The sequence below is a fragment of the Aquarana catesbeiana genome, linkage group LG10 (assembly GCF_042186555.1).
Source record: "Aquarana catesbeiana isolate 2022-GZ linkage group LG10, ASM4218655v1, whole genome shotgun sequence".
Taxonomy (NCBI): Eukaryota; Metazoa; Chordata; class Amphibia; order Anura; family Ranidae; genus Aquarana; species Aquarana catesbeiana.
In genome coordinates this window covers 124,354,000-124,368,606 of record NC_133333.1, presented here as the reverse complement: position 1 = coordinate 124,368,606, position 14,607 = coordinate 124,354,000, and the positions used below count along the sequence as shown (strand labels likewise).

The 14,607-nt window shown below is 41.7% G+C and overlaps 1 protein-coding gene and 1 pseudogene across 1 annotated transcript in view; both read right to left on the bottom strand.

The window, feature by feature from the left end:
• Positions 1 to 14,607, bottom strand: part of ARHGEF12 (Rho guanine nucleotide exchange factor 12) — a 441,882-nt gene that overhangs the window by 255,186 nt on the left and 172,089 nt on the right. The window contains exons 11-12 of the mRNA XM_073602566.1: positions 13,556 to 13,645; positions 8,822 to 8,893 (exon numbers count right to left, since the gene is read on the bottom strand). Coding sequence (XP_073458667.1) covers positions 8,822 to 8,893; positions 13,556 to 13,645 — 162 coding nt within the window. The remainder of the gene's footprint in view (positions 1 to 8,821; positions 8,894 to 13,555; positions 13,646 to 14,607) is intronic.
• LOC141111534 (5S ribosomal RNA) lies at positions 5,236 to 5,354 on the bottom strand (annotated as a pseudogene).

Sequence of the window (14,607 nt, the reverse complement as noted above, 5' to 3'; positions counted from 1 at the left end):
CTAGCCTTGCTTGAGGTAAATGTCTTTTTTGCATGTGTGCGCTGTAATATTTTCTTCTACTGTATGGTCTTATGGCTGCACCATCTTTAATGCATTTTTTAGAGTGTGCCCCCCAAATATCTTATTTGTACATGTAAAGGAATGACACCGGTCCACAAGGGGTTCTTACCCTTCCCTTACTGTAGCTGCTTAGCCATTGTATAGGTGTCTTCCTCGTGTCAGGTGCCAGTAGGTCAAGCGGAGACAGACTGCAATACTTGGAGCATAGCAGGTTCCGTGTACCCAACAGAGTGAGAAGCAGAGAGCCTGATTACTTCCGGTTCAGCATTCAAGGAGCACAGATACGGTAGCCAGTAGGAGATACTTTCTGCCAAATTTGCAACAACACTTGTCCTTTGGTGTTCAGGCGGAAGGAATCATCTTGCGGTCATAGATATGGAATCACTCAGGAATGAGGGGATCAGCCAGCGTCTATGGCATCGCTACGTCAACGTGTTTTGTGCTTTAAACAAGCACTTCATCTGGACGTCGTCCATATGTAATCACAGTCTTTAAACAGGGCATCTCAGCTAAATCTAAAAAAATCGCACATACATTGTATATCGCCATCTTGTGGTAACAACTCAAAACTACAGTTGATTTAAGAAAAATACCAGGTGAGAATCCCAAGTTGGCCGTAGGGACGACATGATCAAGGGGCAATTCAAAAAATTAGATCTAACATGTTAAACACAATCACCCAATCATCAAAAAAATGGATAATACATTTAAAGTGAATAAAAACACAAAGCGCTGTGATACTTATTGAAGAAACAAATCAAGAATCAAAAAATAAAGTATGAATCAAAAAATAAATTATGTGAGGCTGCTATCAACCAAAAGTGTTCAGAATCACTCAAATGTATAAATAAATAAATTAAGAAATTGATGCGCTTCACTATGTTATCAATGATAATTGCATGAATCCATAAGACCCCCATACACAAATCATTCAGCAATTATAAATATTGTGCAGAAAAGATACTGTGCGAAAAAATGTAACTAAAATAGTTGTGCAGGAAGAGGATTGTAACTAAAATGCTGATCACACATGTAAAAAATATATAACTGGTGTCTCAGTGTGTAAAATAGATCAGTTAAAGATAATTATTAGAGTGATAATAAAATAAATGGTCACACTACTGATACACTTATTAAATAAATATTAAGACAGCCAAGTCCAGAAGGAATATACAAAAGAGCAGTCACAATAGTGCCAGTATTTAAAAGTTCTAAAATCGCTTAAAAATTGCTTAATTGGAGTGCTTGTTAATCAATCTTGAATGACAATGTTATTCAGCTCCAACCTCATCAGATGTTATATTCTCCATCCGCAATCATATATAAAGCAAGAAAAGAAGAAAAATATTTCATTGCGCAATGCTCTATACAAACGGTACACCAGCAAAAACTCGCTATGAGAACCACTCACGTGCGCCCCATGTTAGAAAGGCATATGCAGATAAGATAAGCAGTCAGCCGCCACGGACGAGAGCAGAGTCACTGCAGTACACAGCTAGATGCTGACAGACTGCACAGTGCGTCCTAGGCTCCTCCCACGCGTTGCGTCACGGTCACGTGACTTTTTCAAGGATCATTACATACATACAATACATTTAAACCATCCTCCATTCCATTCCCTACATAAAAACCACCAGCCAAAATACCAGAGAAAGAAGGAAGGAGAACTGCCACCAATAATCACAGCCTCCTGGAAGAAATAATAATAAAGCTCATCATGTAGGTAAGATGGCAATTATTTAGAGTACAGGGCATGAATACTAGTAGATCATGAATCAATGATTAGTTGTATGGAGTACACAACAATGCAGAAAACTCACACACTCTTATGTGCGCTGAGTGCACTGCTGCGACTCCATAAAATATATTCCTATCTAGGGTTCCAAGAATATTTTCAGGCTTAACTCCGTGTTCAGGCCCTTCGGCTGGAGGGTCTGAAGCCTGAAAATCCATAATTTTTCTTTCCTCAGGAGCACAGTATCCAAATCTCCCCTCGATCAGACAGGTTAAGTGTAAAAAAGCCCTTTATCTTAGGTCCACATGTACTGCCCTGATGGAATTCAAGAAAATGCTGAGCCATTGGGGTGTGTTCCTTTAATCTGATACTTTTTAAATGTTCAGCAAATCTGACACGTAGCTGGCGTTTTGTTTTGCCAACATACAACTTGTGACAGGGACATTTTAAGAGTGTACAAAACCTTTGATGCAGCACAATTAATAAATGATTTAATGTCAAATTCATTCTTTGAATTCGAGTGACAGAATGTTTTTGAGTGATCAACGTACTTGCAGGTGCCACAGTGGCCACAAGAGAACATGCCCTTATTCTGGGCATGTCCGTCAGCCAGTTTCTATTTACAGATCATCTGAATTCAGATTCAACCAGATCGTCCTTCAGATTCCTTGCTCTCTTTGCCACCATATGGGGTCTGTCACCTAAATCTCTCTTTAGAGTGTCTGAACAGGTGAGGATGTGCCAATGGTCAAAAAGGATAGAGCTGACCTGATGCCACTGCACCCCAAAAGGAGTAATGAACCTTATTGGCGCTCCCAAATGACTAGTATTTCTTTCCTGGGGTACAAGGAGGTCAGCCCTAGTCCTCCATCCAGCAAGCCTCTTGGCACTTTTTAGCGAATAGCCACGCTCGCGAAACATGCAACATAGTGACTCTGATTCGCAGCGGTAATCCTCCTTGGTGGAGCAGTTCCTCTGTATACGGAGGAACTGTCCCACCGGGATACCCCTGTGAGAGAGCGAGGATGGTGACTATCTGCTCTTCCAGGGCAGGCATATCATATTTCGACTCAGGTAGAGACAGTGGAGCTGGAGAAGGAGTCTGGCATTTTTGAGACATAGGCAGTAATAGCCACAATAAATCCGTTATTTGTCCGAGAAATTGTGACAGTTGGCAAAAAATCTGCTTTAGTCAAGTAAACCACTTGTTGTCTGCCTGAAAAAAGAGTTAGAAATGGTAGATGATACCAGTGTTCGAATCAGGCCCTGTTCCGTTGTAAGGGAAGAGTTGTCATGTGATTTTTGGTTCTGATCAATAAAATGGGTTACCAAAATTCTATGGAATCCATCCTCCAGTCCAATAGGCCTCATCCAGCATGAATCACAGTTGGGGATTAACATTATGCCATGTATAACAGCAAGTAGTTGACTATTGGCTTTTTAATTTTCAAAAAATAGGATTTTTATAACAGCTTACCTGTAAAATCCTTTTCTTTTGAAGTACATCATGGGACACAGAGCCATAGTAATTACTATGTGGGTTATAGTCCACCTTCAGGTGCTGGACACTGGCACACCCTAAACAGGAAGTTGCCTCCCTATATAACCCCTTCCACTACTGGGAGTATCTCAGTTTTGTAGCAAAGCAATACACGTGTATACTAGAAAGAGGGGCGGGACCTCTGTGTCCCATGATGTACTTCAAAAGAAAAGGATTTTACAGGTAAGCCGCTATAAAAATCCTATTTTCTTTAATTGTACATCACGGGACACAGAGCCATAGTAATTACTATGTGGGATGTCCCAGAGCAATGGCAACTGAGGGGGGGGAGACACAACCAAAGTAGGGCACCATGAGATCAGAGGATTTATACTGCTACCTGCAGTACACTGCACCCAAAGGCGACATCCTCATGTCTTTTTACATCCATCAGATAGAATCTGGTAAATGTATGGATTGAAGACCAAGTTGTGGCCTTGCAGAATTGAGCCATGGAGGCTTGGTGATGCACTGCCCATGAAGCACTAACAGCCCTAGAGGAGTGTGCTTTGATTTGAGAGGGTAGAACTACCTCTTTAAACCATAAGCTTGAACTACTACTTGTCAAATCTATTTAGAAATAGTAGATTTCAATGAAGGTCTTTTAGGACCTTCAGGCAACACGAACAAAACATCCGTTTTCCAAATCTGAGCAGTCGCCTTAAGTAGACTTTGACTGCTCTCACCACATCAAGAGAATGTAGTGATTTTTCTTCCATAGAACAGGGTTCTGGAAAAATGAAGGTAGAACAATATCCTGGTTTAGATAAAAACCTGATATTACCTTTGGTAAAAAGTTAGGATGAGGACGCAATACTACCTTATCCTTGAACAATAAAAATATGGCTCTTTACAAAAAAGAGCAGACAATTCTGATACCCTTCTTGCAGCAGATATGGTTACCAGAAAAAATAGTTTCCTTGTCAAAAAAAGACCAGGGGAATATGTCGTATCAGCCCAAAAAAAGGCTGTTTTGTAATACCGACAAAACTAAATTCAAGTCCCAAGGGTTCAGGGGTTACCTAACCGGAGATTAAGCCGTGTTACCCCCTGAATAAGGATACGAACCGAAGAATGCAAAGCAAGTGGTCATTGAAAATATACCGATAAGGCTGAGACCTGTCCTTAGAAAGCACTCAAGGCCAGCCTTATTTCTCACCCCCATCTGCAGAAATGCTGAAAGGGGTGAGAAAGGCCGCTGAGGGCCACAAGAATCAATGACATCACTTCCTGCTTGATCCTGCGAAGAAATCGTGGACGCAGGCAGAATAGGAGGGAATGCATAAATCAGTGAGAACCGATTCCACGGGAATAGCAAGGCATCTGTTCCGCATGCTAGCGGATCCTTTGTTCTTGACACAAAGCTGTTGATTTCTTTGTTGAACCTGGACACAAACAGATCTATGTCTGGGATCCCCCATTTTTGACATATTGACAGGAAGATATCGGAGTGAAGGAACCATTCTCCCGGGAACAACTGCTGGCGACTCAAGTAGTCCGCCTGCCAATTTTCTATTCCTAGAATGAAGACTGCCGACAGGCAAAATACATTGATTTCTGCCCAAGATAGGATATTATTCACCTTTCTCTGGGCCGCACAACTTCATGTTGGTGATTAATATAGGCATTGTCGGATTGAATCCTGGCAGGACAATACTGTAAACTGAACGTTCAGGCCCTCAGGACCAAGAGCTCTGCCTGAATTTCTAAAATGTTAAAGGACAAGTCCATTTCTGATCTGGGTCACTTCTCTTGGACAGTTGCCTCTTCCAGGACTGTTCCCCAACCTAAACAAAAAAGGTTGGCATATGTTGTTACCACTTCCCAGATAAATGAAGGAAGGATTTTCCCCTTAGTAGATTTTTGGGCATTAACCATAAACTGAGGCTCCGGCGCACCCAGCCTACAGCACCTGGTATTTCCAGGTGGTCTCTCATCCAGGCACTAACTAGGCCCGACCCTGCTTAGCCTCCAAGATCAGACGAGATTGGGCGCTATCAGGGTGATGTGGCCGTAGGCTTTGGAGTCAGACACATTGGGAATGTAGAGCTTGAACCCTTTGTTCCAAGTCAATAGGATACTGTTTTGCAGCAGCCTCGAATGAAACTGAGCATAAGGAACGGCCTCGAATGAAGCCACCATCTTTCCCAACAACCTCATGCAAAGTTGAATAGAAGAAATTCATCTTGCTTCGACCACCTAAATCAGTTTCTTGATGGCGCTGATCTTTGCCTGGGGTAAGAATACCCTTTTCTGGGTGTACCTATGACCTTCTTCGTGATTTTAAAGAAGATTTCTCCATAGGTTGATAATCCGACCTAGATATTCCAGGTAGTTGAATGTGGTGACCATATTTTGGTCTAAGCGGGCTACAGAGTGGTCTATCAAGAACAGGTCGACTAGGTAAACCATAATCGTTATACCTTGGGTCCTTAATCTGGCTAGAAGAGGGGCTAGAACCTTTGTAAACACTCAAGGTGCAGTAGCTGGACCGTAAATCAGAGCTGCACAATGAAAATGAAGATTTTCCACCTTGAAAAGTAGATATTACTAGTGAGCGAGGAAATAGGCATATGGAGGTATGCATCTTTGATGTCTATTGACGCCAGAAGTTCTCCTCCTTGTAGGATGGAGATAACTGATTTGGATTGACTCCATACGAAAAAAAGAGTGGTTATATTCAGGAAATTAATTTAGATTTTTGAGATCCAGAATGTCCATTCGGATTTGGCATCGTAAAAAAAAAGAGGTTTGAATCAAACCCCAACCTCTGTTCTTACATGGGGACCCACATGATCACTTTTTTTTTTTTCTCTGGATCCTTAGAAACGTTTGATCTGAGAAAACGAGGAGACGGGAACTCTTGGAACTCCAGTTTGTACTCTGGAGCTATTGAGGAAGTCCCCTATTCGTCTCAACACTCTTCCTGCCTGATCCTTGAGAACTGCAGAAGAATTCCTCCTATTCGATTGAACCTGACGGTGGCAGCCGCTGTGACTGCCTGGAGGTTGATGCCTCTGGCACAGAAGAAGGAGCTTTAAAACGAAAATACATTTACTCTTTTTCTTAAATGGCAAAAGGGGTGCTTTCAACTAGAATTTCTTTGGATGTATTATCCAAAACATCCCCAAATAGCTGTTTCACCGCAAAAAGAAAGACTAGCCAGGAGCTTCTTACAAGGCGTTTAGCGAAGGGTGCAAGGCCTGAAGGATAGACTCACTCATAGCAACTATTGCAAACAAAGCTGCATTCCTGGGCCTGCTGAGCAGGGTAACCTTGAACACCTGTTTAAACTGGTCTCTCAATGATTAAGCAATTACTGTCAGTGCAGACTGAAAACACTCAATCTGCCAGAGAAAAAAAAGTGTTTGTTTTTTTTCTTTTTTTCCAATAGGAATTCCACCTTTTTATCCGCTGGATCCCTAAGCATTTGAGCATTGTCTGCCGGACAAGTCAAACGTATTCACAGCAGAAATAGCAGTGTTAATTGCTGGTATACCCCACTTAGTGAATTTCCTCCACCATAGGATAAAGTGTGAAAACTTTTTAGGAGGGAAAAAAAAATGCTTATCTGGGTGATCCCCTCAGATACAAAAAAGCTTTTCCAGCAATGAATGGACAGGAAAAAGCCTGCACAGCTTGAGGAGGCTTTAATGAACCCAAACACTCAGTTAAGGGTACATAAATGTGGAGCGATCATTCAACAAGAAATTGCACCATCGATCTTAAGATTGGAACAGCTGATTCTCCCGCATTTAACACCTCAGAAGAGGATTCATCAGCCTCACCACTGTCCCCTGAGGGAATTCGTCTTCTCCTGCCCCTAGTTCCTCAGTTTGAGGGTCCTAGGTAATGGAAGATCCTGTGGCATTTTGACCCACACAGGATGCGATTAAAAAAAAGCTTAACTTTTTTTTTTCTTTTTTTTAAATATCATAAAATAAACAGGGGCTGCAGTGTTAAAAACAGTTGCACCAAAACCTCTTTAATGCTTTTCTTTGCTCTTATGTCTCTCCGATAATTTTGCAGCCAGAATAAAAGGTGTTGTTTTAAAAATACACTCCCGCGCTGGAGGACACCAACGCAGCGCTAAGCCCCGCCCCCACCATCACATCGCGCCCCCCCTCCTTTCTCTTTCAAAAAAGAGTTTTCACGGGCAAGCATAGGCGCCGCCACCGTGTAGGGGCGGTGAAAGAAAATGGCATTGGCGATCATTTTTAGTTCTCCTTTATACTCAGCCTCTTGAAGAGGAGAAGAGTTTAGTCAGGTGGGCGTGTCTGGAGGAAGCAAAACCCCCCCAAACTTACCAGAGGTCTGCCTGCTAGCCGGAGGAAAAAAAGTCTGCTGCTTCTGTGACACAGCGTGACTCTGAGCAAAGCATGAGAAGGTACGTGCTCCTAGGAGACGGGGACCTTCGGATTCAGCCCCCAGTGGTGACACTTAGGCATGACAACATTTATTTTAAAGGAGACATTTCATAAGAAAATTTTAAAATTCCTTAGAAAAACTCCACTTACCTTTCACGCCGCAGGGTTTTCTGTGGTAAAACCAACAGACTTAATCTTCACCCTTCACGGTGGGTTCCATTAACAAACCTTCAGGAACCAGGGACCCTCGGGGAACCCACAATCCTGGACCTGTAAAAAGCACCCCGCCGGTAAAACTTTATGGCCTTAATACCAATAGTACTGGATCCCGGGATCCAGCTCTCTAAAAAGAGAAGTGTTACATGCAAAACCTCGTTTCTTCGGATACGAGGCCCAGGTACCATACAATTCGGCCTAAAAGACACTCTGAATGGATCCGGCTACATAGCTAGCCCCAGCAAGGATTGCTCCAGAGAAGCTCAGCACAGCACATCTTCACTCGTGACCAACACCTTAGACACTGGAGAAAAAACTGAGATACTCCCAGTAGTGGGAGGGGTTATATAGGGAGGCAACTTCCTGTTTAGGGTGTGCCAGTGTCCAGCACCTGAAGGTGGACTATAACCCTCATAGTAACTACTATGGCTCGGTGTCCTGTGATGTACGATCAAAGAAATGCATATCATAATATTACAGAGACCAATGCACCTAGCTTTTACAGGAGGAGCGGCCTTCCTCCTCCGCTCTGCTGTCTGAGGTAATGGGGGCTCTGCTGGGCACTCCTGGATGTAAGACAGGGACTCTGCTAGGCACCCCTGTATGGAAAGGGGGGCTTATTTCATTTAAATTTTATGCATTCATAAACATCTTTTTTGGCCTGAAAATATCTGTAAAATATTTGATGTGGCCCACATAATGAAATCAATATAAAATATGTTGGTGCGCTTATCAAACTATCCCCATCTGTTGGAGTGGTGCTTTATATATATATATATATATATATATATATATATATATATATATATATATATATTCACATTTTGTATTTCTGTTTTCCCACATAATTAAATGTCTAGTCGCTATGGTTTTAGATTATTAATAAAAAGCCTTCACACATACCGTGTCCTGATATTCAGTTTTTTCTGGGCTTTCTTCTACAGAATTTTTTTCTTGCTGTCTGCTGCATGGACTCTGTGGAGACCAAAAGTTTGGGTCTAATTAAGCATATACAAAATATCATATTCGACTTACTGATAGTACATATTTGAATAATCTTCCATTATGAAAGGTTAAAAAGAAATGGTAGTGTATTTTAAGCAAGCACATAATTTTGAACTTTCCTATTTATAACATGGTTATAAGTGTGTGTGTGTATATGTGTATATGTGTATATATATATATATATATATATATATATATATATATAATGTGCTAGAATGGCTGGATCCACTGTGGGGATAGACCATCTTTTAATTCTGCATCTATCGGATACAAGGCTTGAAAGTTGTCAGGAGGGATAATTCATTTCTCAGAGTTTGGCCAATCGTATAATACCCAACTGGCCTGATTCAGAGTATCAAAGGGCTTTCTATAAAATACACTTTTTGAACTTGTGGGGGCCGTGTGGTGCTAAGCATACAGTTGTGCTCATAAGTTTACATACCCAGGCAAAATGTATGATTTCTTGGCCATTTTTCAGAAAATATGAATGACACCACAAAAACTTTTCTTTGACTCATGGTTAGCGTTTAGCTGAAGCCATTAATTATCAATCAACTGTGTTTACTCTTTTTAAATCATAATGACAACAAACTACCCAAATGACCCTGATCAAAAGTTTAAAAACCCTGGTGATTTTGGCCTGATGACATGCATACAAGTTGACACAAAGGGGTTTGAATGGCTATTAAAAGGTAACCATCATCACCTGTGATCTGTTTGCTTGTAATTAGTGTGTGTGTGTGTGTGTGTGTGTGTGTGTGTGTGTGTGTGTGTGTGTGTGTGTGTGTGTGTGTAAAAGGTCAATGAGTTTCTGGACTGCTGACAGACCCTTGCACCTTTCATCTAGTGCTGCACTGACGTTTCTGGATTCTGAGTCATGGGGAAAGCAAAAGAATTGTCAAAGGATCTGCAGGAAAAGGTAGTTTAACTGTATAAAACAGGAAAGGGATATAAAAAAACATATCCAAGGAATTAAGACTGACAATCAATGTTCAAACTCTAATCAAGAAGTGGAAAATTAGGGGTGCTATCAAAACCAAACCACAGTCAGGTAGACCAAGTAATATTTCAGTCACAACTGCCAGGAAAATTGTTCGGGATGCAAAGAAAAACCCACAAATAATTTCAGATGAAATACAGGACTCTCTGAAAACATGTGTTGTGGCTGTATCAAGATGCACAATAAGGAGGCACTTGAAGAAAGATGGGCTGCATGGTTGGGTCGCCAGAAGAAAGCCATTACTACGCAAATGCCACAAAGTATCTCGCTTAGAATACGCCAAACAGCACAGAGACAAGCCTCAAACCTTCTAGCACAAAGTCATTTGGAGCGATAAGACCAAAACTTAGCTTTTTGGCCACAACCATAAACGCTACATTTGGAGAGGAGTCAACAAGGCCTATGATAAAAAGGTACACCATTCCTACTGCAAAACACGAAGGTGGATCGCTGATGTTTTGGGGATGTGTGAACAAATGCAGAGGGAATTTGGTCAAAATTGATGGCAAGATGAATGCAGTATGTTAAGAAAAAATACCGGAGGAACATTTGCATTAATCAGCCAGGAAGCTGCGCACGGGATGTCCTTGGACATTCAACAAATGATCCAAAACACAAGGCCAAGTTGACCTGTCATTGGCTACAGCAAAATAACGTGAAGGTTCTGGCGTGGCCATCTCAGTCTCCTGACCTCAATATCATTGAGCCACTCTGGGGAGATCTCAAACGTGCAGTTCATGCAAGACGGCCCAAGAATTTACAGGAACTGGAGGCTTTTTGCCAGGAGGAATGGGCAGCTTTACCATCTGAGAAGATAAAGAGCCTCATCCACAAATACCACAAAAGACTTTAAGCTGTCATTGATGTTAAAGAGGGCAACACGGTATTAAGAACCGGGATATGTAGTAAACTTTTGGGTAATTTGGCTAGTTTCTGTTGTCATTATGATTTAAAAAGAGTAAACACAGTTGATAATAAATGGCTTCAGCCAAACACTAACCATGATTGAAAGAAAAGTTTGTGTTATCATTCAAATTTTCAAAAAAATGGCCAAGAAATCATAAATTCTGCCAGGGTATGTAAACTTATGAGCACAACTGTATTTATCCAAAGACTAGTACGCACTGCCTCGATCAATTAGTTCACAGTAGACAGCACATGGCTAGAGGCCTATGAAGTAACTTCCATATTGTGGTTATGAAAATTCTTGAGCCACCTCCTGCCAGAATGTCTGCATCCCTCTTGCTTTTTGCCACAGCAAGTTTGTCAGGAAATTATACTTTTAGCCCATAAACATATATAGTGGCAGTAGATTCTAGCTTAGTCAGACAAGTCGCATGTTGCACACCTGTAAGGAAAGCCCGAGTCAGTTGGCTGAAACGGTGTTGGTGTTGGACATTGCTCTGAAACAAGGTGACCGCTGAAAACTTGGGAGTTTGCTTGGGGCCTGCGGCAGACTCTATGCTGGTGTGTCTTATGTGTTTTCCTCCTCCTGTAATCCTCCTTTGCCAAGTGAGGGTCCTCCCTTGCTGGTTACAAAATGGATGTCAATTAAGGGGGTTCTGATTTTCTGATGAGGGAATTGAGTCAACCCAGGCGTTAACCAAGTTCCAATGTCTGTGTCTCGTTAGCTTACATTTGTCAATGGAAAATGGCAGACGGAAGTGCACTGCCAGGAGCCATATAGACAGGCAAGTCAGGAACCAGTATGTATAAGGGTACAAGAATACTCCATCATTCCTTGTCAATATCGCTAGGAAACCCTGTCTTACCCTGTCCTCATCTAGGCTCTGCCCATCATGGTGGGCACACCCTCGAAGGGGTCTAAAAGGTCTGGGTGACATAAGAATGGACCAAGTATTGACCTGTATAGCACCCTGTTGCTAACTAAACTCAAAATCAAAAGTTACAGGCCAGTCCACCTGCCACATGGATTAAAATTCATTATTTTCCTCAAAATTCTACAAACAATACCCCATATTGACAATGTGAATGAAGTTTGTTTGAAATCTTTGCAAATTTATTAAAAAAAAAAAAAAATACATATAAGTATTTACAGCCTTTGCTCAATACTTTGTTGAACCACCTTTGGCACCAATTACAGCCTCAAGTCTTTTGGAGTATGATGCTACAAGCTTGGCACACCCATTTTTGGGCAGTTTCTCCCATTCTTCTTTGCAGGACCTCTCAAGCTCCATCAGTTTGGATGAGGAGCGTCGATGCACAGCCATTTTGAGATCTCTCCAGAGATGTTCAATTGGGTTAAAGTCTGGGCTCAGGCTGGGCCACTCAAGGTCATTCACAGAGTTCTCCTGTAGCCACTCCTTTGTTATCCTGGCTGTGTGCTTAGGGTCGATGTCCTGTTGGAAGATGAACCTTCGCCTCTGTCTGAGGTCCAGAGCGCTCTGGAGCTGGTTTTTATCAAGGATATCTCTGTAAATGGCTGCATTCATCTTTCCCTCGATCCTGACTAGGCTTCCAGATCCTGCCACTGAAAAACATCCCCACAGCATGATGCTACCACCACCATGCTTCACTGTAGAGATGGTATTGGCCAGGTGATGAGCGGTGCCTGGTTTCCTGCAGACATGACACTTGCCATTCAGGCGTAAGAGTTCAAGCTTTGTTTCATCAGACCAGAGAATTTTGTTTCTCATTGTCTGAGTCTCCTTCGTGTACCTTTTGGCAAATTCCAGACGGGCTTCCGTTTGGCCACTCTACCTTACAGGCCTGATTGGTGGAGTGCTGCAGACATGGTTGTTCTTTTGGAAGGTTCTCCTCTCTCCACAGAAAAACGCTCTGTCAGAGTGACCAGCGGGTCCTTGGTCACCTCCCTCACTAAGGCCTTTCTCCCCTGATTGCTCAGTTTGGCCGGGCACCCTGCTCTAGGAAGAGTCCTGGTGGTTCCAAGCTTATTTACCCTTCTCCAGATCTGTGCCTCGATACAATCCTGTCTCGGAGGTCTACAGACAATTCCTTGGATTTCATGGCTTGGTTTGTGCTCTGAATGCACTGTTAACTGTGGGATTTTATATAGACAGGTGTACCCCTTTCCAAATCATGTCCAATCAACTGAATTTACCACAGGTGGACTCCAATCAAATTGTAGAAACATCTCAAGGATGATCAGTGGAAACAGGATGCACCTGAGCTCAATTCTGAGTGTCATGGCAAAGGCTGTGAATACTTATGTAAATGTTATTTTTTTTTTTCTTTATTTTAATAAATTTGCTAAGATTTCATACAAACTTCTTTCATGTTGTCATTATGGAGTATTGTTTGTAGAATTTGGAGGAAAATAATGAATTTAATACATTTTGGAGTAAGGTTGTAACATAACAAAATGTGAAAAAAGTGAAGTGCTGTGAATACTTTCTGGATGCACTGTAATTGAAGCATAAAGCTCCTCTGTCCTGTTGATTTTTCTAATTTTTCTTAACTACATGGGACACTGCTTTCATTGCCTGACAATGCCACCACCTCTTTATCCAAGCACTAATTAGATGGAGGAAAAAATGTTCTGTAAAAGTACAGGCTATAAATGGTAAACAGGCAGTGGTATATGCAATGCCTTAAAGTGAATATCTGATAGAGGAGCATGGATATAGACACAAACTAGTAACTATACGTACATCCATAACATTAATGCTTGGACATGATCCATCCCCAATGATATAATCAGAACGTTCTTGGTCATAGCAATCTGCATCAAGTTCATTTATCTGTTAGAAAAAAAAAGTCGACAGTTATAATGCAAACATACCTAAATAGGAAGAAAATACAAACCTCACACACAACAGGCCAGCTTCATACCATCGCATTGCAGCAAGACTGATTTATTCTGAATAGCACTATAAGGCACCTTGTCAAAATGCACACAACTGGGGGGGGGGGGGGGGGATTTACTAAAACTGGTGCACTCAGAATCTGGCGCAGATGTACATGATAGCTAATCAGCTTCTAAATTCAGCTTGTTCAATTAAGCTTTGACAATAAAATCTGGAAGCCGATTGTTTTATTTATTTTTTTTTTGCAGAGCTGCACCAGATTTCTCCAATTTTAATAAATAACCCCCAATGTGTTGTAGTGCACCAAAAATGCACAAGTAGAAAACATCTTTGTGCTCAAATGTGGTGCAAAAAAAAGGGGGGGGGCTAGCCTGGCTTTGGGGATACTGTGATGCATTCATTTTAAGTAGACTGTCCCAATTAAAACACACATTAACACGTGTGTTATAATGGTGTAAAGGGGGCCTTTAAACCAGTACTATAGGCTACAGAAAGCATACCACAAACTGGATTTTTTTGTTACTCACCGTAAAAGCCCTTTCTCCAAGTTCATTGATGGACTCTTCCATACTCTTGACCCTATAGTTATAGCACCACCTTCAAGAGTAGAGAAATAGGCAGAAAAATTACACAGCACAGCCTATGGGCAGTCTTCGCTGGTAGTAAACCCTGCTCTGCTATAGGAAGCTCAGTGCATCACAAAGCAGTACAAGTAGAAAAAAAAAAGGGGGGAGTGGGTGCTGTGTTGGTCAATGAACTGGCGAGTAGCTATAAAAAAAAAAAAAAAAACCCTGTTTTTGCTTACATTGATTGATGGACACAGCTCTTCCATATTCATGACTGTACCGGTTGGAAGCAGTGCCCTAATGAGGGGTGGGTGACAAGAGATGCACACA